Raw genomic sequence first — 5,409 nt, forward strand, 5'->3', positions numbered from 1 at the left:
CATAAGAACTAAGAAGAGAGAAATGGTGGGAGTGTTGGATCGAGCGCTTACCACTAGGTCAAAAGCTATAACTAATAGTTAGGGTACAACTTTTTTTACTTAAGAGCGCAGCAGTCCAAGCGCCATGATTCGACAGTGACTTGGCCCACAATTGATGCAACCCGTAACAGGGAGTGAGAACGAAAAGCACGTGAGTTTCCTAAACAATCGAACCCTCTTCTGTAATTACTTAAACTTTTCACTCCTGAATTCAGAAACATTACATAAATACGCCGCTGAAGGAATTGGAATTGAATTCCGATGGAACTCTCGCGCTGAAACCCTAGAGAGAGAACAATGTCCGACGCGTTCTGCAGCGATTGCAAGAGGCACACGGAGGTCGTCTTCGACCACTCCGCCGGGGACACCGTCTGCTCCGAGTGCGGCCTCGTCTTGGAATCTCACTCCATCGACGAAACCTCCGAGTGGCGAACCTTCGCCAACGAGTCCGGCGACAACGACCCCGTGCGTGTCGGCGGTCCCTCCAATCCGCTCCTCACCGACGGCGGCCTCTCCACCGTCATCGCCAAGCCCAACGGCGCCTCCGCCGAGTTCCTCTCCTCCTCCCTCGGCCGCTGGCAGAACCGCGGCGCCAACCCCGATCGCGGCCTCATCCTCGCCTTCAAAACCATCGCCACCATGTCCGATAGGTACGTCTCTGTTCACACTCACACTACTACATGGACTACTTGTTAATTCATCAATCTGTTTTATTCGGTTATTCCTATCACTATTATTTTTTACATGCTAGCTTCTCGCATTATACTGTGGGCTAAAATATACATTAGTCTCTTAGATTCTATAATTGGTATTTCTGTTAATTTTCTACTGACTATTGGTGTACTAGTGTGAGAGAGTTCCATATTAGATAAAAAAATAAAAATAAAAATTTATGTTGAGTAGCATATAAGTGAGAAGGACCTATAAACTTGATGCCTTAAATCTTTTGAGTGTGGTGTCGAATTTGCTTTTGTGGTTTACGGGTGGCCCACTGGTGTAGTTCTCTCTGATGTTTAACCTCTCTCTCGGATTCCTAAAACTAACAGTGTTAATTCTCACTAGTGTATGCTTGGATTGGTGGTGAGTTGAATTTTGAAAGCAACAACTAATTGCTTTTGTCGTGAACTTGCTATGATTTTATTCATTTGTTGCTTTCGAAGATTATGGTGAGTTCAACTCACTGCCAATGCAAACACACACTTAGTGTGGTAGGTTGATGAAAGAACCAACTTGTTCTATAAGAGAGATGGATGTTAAAGTGAAGTTTTCTAAACTGGGATCCGACTAAAACCATAAAATAAGACGGGGGATTAAAAGTATGTTTTAGTCTTGTACTGTGTTGTCTTTCTTGTGGTTAGATTTGTTCAATTTAGCATTGTAACTGTGAGAATTTTGTATCTAAAGTGTTAGAATTTGGGCATATCCACTTCTTTTTTTGGTGTGAAATGAGATTGGTTGTTGAATTAGCTGATGTGGCTGGTGGAATTTCAGGTTGGGACTTGTTGCAACCATCAAGGTATGGCATCTGGAATAGCTTTTAATCCTGTCTTATGTCGATTGCTCCTTGAAGAAGTTACTGTAGTTTATCTTTTGCGTGTTTGACTTTGAGTTTCGTGTGAAGTGTTAGTATTTATACTCCTGTTATGTTGATTTTGCAATTGGTTTGAAGGATCGAGCGAATGAGATATATAAAAGGGTTGAAGATCAGAAGTCTAGTAGAGGAAGAAATCAGGATGCATTATTGGCTGCTTGCCTCTACATTGCTTGCCGACAAGAAGACAAACCTCGCACTGTGAAGGGTACAGCTTGCGATTCTTTTAACATTTAGATGCTTCCTGATTTGTCATTGCCTATATAAATGAGTTTCACTGAATCTATGGATTTCAAATAGAAATTTGCTCTGTTGCCAATGGAGCCACAAAGAAGGAAATTGGCCGAGCAAAAGAATACATAGTTAAACAACTGGGTTTGGAGAAGGGACAATCTGTAGAGATGGGAACAATACATGCTGGGGACTTTATGGTGAGTTTTCTCTTAATTGATCTTACTGTTTGCTAATTTAAATCAATGCATTATCTGACTAATCAATCTTATATTTGTGTTACTGACATTATTTTCTCCTCAATCATTAGAGACGTTTTTGTTCTAATCTTGGTATGAATAATCAAGCTGTTAAAGCTGCTCAGGAAGCTGTTCAGAAATCAGAAGAATTTGATATAAGGTATACTATAGTTTGTCTTGTATTTCTTTAGAGTGAAATAGATGTGCAGTTATAAAGGTTGACATGCCATATTGTTTACTTTTTCATACTAATGCATTATACCCTTCTACAGTTACTGTTGATTGTGAATTCAATAAAACCTAGCATTGCTTCTAAGAGGAATTCCAGGTGGCAAAAATTTAAAGGCAGTGTTTCTGTGATAAAATGAACCAACCGCATCAACTTAAGATTAGGGGTTTATGATTGTGTTCAAGGTTGTGCAAATTAGCCTTTTCAATCTAATGCATCTCCCTTTGAGTTTCTTGAGATGTGTGTTGCACACTTGCACCCATGGGAGAAGTGAAACAATGGGCAGTGCCAGGCATGTTTGTGAGATGGGGAAACGGTAAGGAGTGTGTAGCATGTTTGAGTAAAGTAGAAACACAGAGGAGTGTTTGTGTGTGATAAGTGAAGACTGGGTACTGGGATATGGTTAATGGTTGTATGGAATAGCTTTGAATTTGAACTCTCTTTCCTTCAACTAGGCAAAGTGAGTTGTGGGTTTCTAACTTATGTTATATAAATATGCACGTTTTATTGTTTATTGTGTGACACATAATTGCGTGACTCATAAAATTCCCAATAATGACTTTTGAAGGACATAAATAACTGTCCTATGCGTAAATACATTCTCATGTTTGTAGGTTTCCTCATAGTCTATTAAATTTCACCTTAATTTAGCATGAATACATTCCTTCCTTATTATAGATACTAATAAGTAATAACATCTTTGGTCTGCCAGGAGGAGTCCCATATCAATTGCTGCAGCAGTTATATACATCATAACTCAGCTTTCGGATGATAAAAAGCCTCTCAAAGGTTTGTACGACTTCTCAGTGGGAAACATGAAGACACTAGGCAATGAAAAATACAACGACATTAATTGGTTTAATTGTTGTCAAAATTGTCTATATCTGATTTCTTAGTTTTTGATGTAGCAAATTTTGCATTTGGAATTAAATTTGATTGCAAACAAGTTTCTTAAGAATATTCATATGTGTGAAGGTCTTCATTATTGTAGGAGTTAGTTGTTGTGCTATTGCATATTCGTGTTTGACCTATACTGTGTTGGTGCAGATATATCAGTTGCCACTGGAGTTGCAGAAGGAACCATTAGAAACTCATACAAGGATCTATATCCCCATGTTTCAAAAATCATACCAAACTGGTACGCAAAGGAAGAGGATTTGAAGAACCTATGCAGCCCTTAAAGCAAAACAATAGTGACCACATTTAACAACTTAGAGCCATTGGGACGTTCTGTTCTGAATGTACTGAACCGTTTTATACTTTTAATGAAATGAAATTTGATAATGCCTCTGCTATTTATTTAATTTTTATTTGTTTGGCATTTTCCTTGTAGTTAACTGCACATTCATTTTGGTTTACTCCAATTTGAGAATTCTAGGGGAGAGGCACCGTTCATATATATAATTTGCTCAACCCTTTATGGAAGTAAGTTTATTCTGCACTTGTGTTGAAATTTCTGGGTCATACATAGAGTTTATAACTATTTGTAACTTTGTAGTGTACACAAGATACCTATTGAATCCGAAATTGGTTGACGACTGATTAAAAGCTTTGAACTAAATGTTTGTCTACGTTTATTCTAAGTTTGTGCACAAATTGCAAAATGTGTCTCCCTAAGGTCTCCTAAAATTATAGACGATTGTTTAGCAATTATCAGCCCCTTCTTGAAGCTTCAATGCAGTCGAGGGTGAGCTGCACCAAGTGTAGTGTGTAGTAGCGTTGTTGGATCAGGAGTATTTAGTTTATTTATCAATGACTGGATGAAATCATTCTTCTGAGTTGCAAAAGATTTTGTTTTGCATTAATTATGCGGGTCTATGAAAAATTGAATTCTATTTATTTTCGGCTAGGAATTTTCTCATGTTTAAGAATTAAAGACATTTCCATGGGTGAAGAATTCGTATCAGTTATTTCCTATCTTTTGACATGCCTTTTATACACTTAACTGCATTACTACAGATTTAGAGTGGAAGATATTCTCCGCAGCATGTTCTGTCGTTTTATCGGTATTTTGACCAACGTTTTTAAAAAGTACTTTTAAACATTTTACTTTCTCTTTTACATCATTTTCAACTTTTTTCCTTTTTATTAATTTTTTCATCTCCCCCTTTCTTTATTATGGTATCATTTATCACATCTTTCATTTTTTTTCTGCCTTTTTTCTCTCTTCCTTTCACCCAATCCTCCTAAAATGGAGTTAACATTTATATTTTCCTTCTAAAATTAAAGGTAACATTTGTATTTTTCCTTTTAAATCTGAAGTTTAAGAATTTAGTTTGGATTTCCTCTGTTAGGAGAATTATAGGGTATTAGTGAGTTTAATCATCATACACTATCATCCAATTAGATTCTATAATTATGTTATGGTCTCATTCTATTTACACCAAAGTGTATAAAGTTAATAATAATTTAGAACTGGGCCTTAATGTATTACAAAGTCCTCTCGCTTCTTAGACCCTTAGTTCGAATTATGCTGAACATAGTGGGCTCACTGTTGAAACAATGTAAAAAAAATGCTTGTTTAAGTAAGGAACTTTTTGAAACATGCATTAACATTTTCATATTGTCCAAACTCATTCATTCATGTTAATGTCACTAGATAGGTGTCTTTGGATTGGATTAATTTTTACAGATTATTTTAATAATTAATTATAGATATTATTATTATTATTATTATTAGGTAAAATAAGTTTCATGTCTAGATATGTTAGGTGAAAGATGATTTTAAGATAACTTATTTCACTTGGTCTAAACTAATCAATTTTTATAATAAAATTAAAAAATGGATAAAATTATTTATATTAATTAGATTTATATTTAAATTAATCAATTTATATTAAAAATGAAATGAGAAAAATAAATGAAATAAAAATAATTTGACATGTTTTAACTTTCCATAACAATAATAAAATATGTCTTTGGGCCATTTTTGGTAGTCCTGATATTGAATTTGACTTTTCTGTAGGCCATAACAATAATTGGTCCATTTTGTGGTTTAGAGATTTTGAATGGATGTCCGCAATAAACCGAAAATTATAGTATGGTCATGTCTTGAAATTATAAAACTTTTCTAGTGCACT

General features: G+C 35.7%; 1 protein-coding gene across 2 annotated transcripts; it reads left to right on the plus strand.

The window, feature by feature from the left end:
* The first annotated feature begins 212 nt into the window (after positions 1-212).
* On the plus strand, positions 213-3,754 carry TFIIB (transcription factor IIB). 2 transcript variants are annotated; one of them, XR_002239772.3, is made up of 8 exons: positions 213-689; positions 1,531-1,555; positions 1,709-1,838; positions 1,931-2,061; positions 2,172-2,260; positions 3,042-3,118; positions 3,377-3,570; positions 3,663-3,754. XR_002239772.3 is itself a non-coding variant. In XM_020358437.3 (7 exons), exons 1-7 carry the CDS (start codon positions 337-339, stop codon positions 3,508-3,510), a joined length of 939 nt encoding a protein of 312 aa, XP_020214026.1. In that variant the 5' UTR covers positions 214-336; the 3' UTR covers positions 3,511-3,754. The 2 variants fall into 2 exon arrangements, 1 of the variants encoding a protein (XP_020214026.1); XM_020358437.3 differs by having other exon boundaries at positions 214-689; positions 3,377-3,754.
* The last annotated feature ends 1,655 nt before the right edge of the window (positions 3,755-5,409 follow it).

The sequence above is a fragment of the Cajanus cajan genome, chromosome 6 (genome assembly GCF_000230855.2).
Source record: "Cajanus cajan strain Asha chromosome 6, NIPB_CcT2T_4, whole genome shotgun sequence".
Classification (NCBI taxonomy): Eukaryota; Viridiplantae; Streptophyta; class Magnoliopsida; order Fabales; family Fabaceae; genus Cajanus; species Cajanus cajan.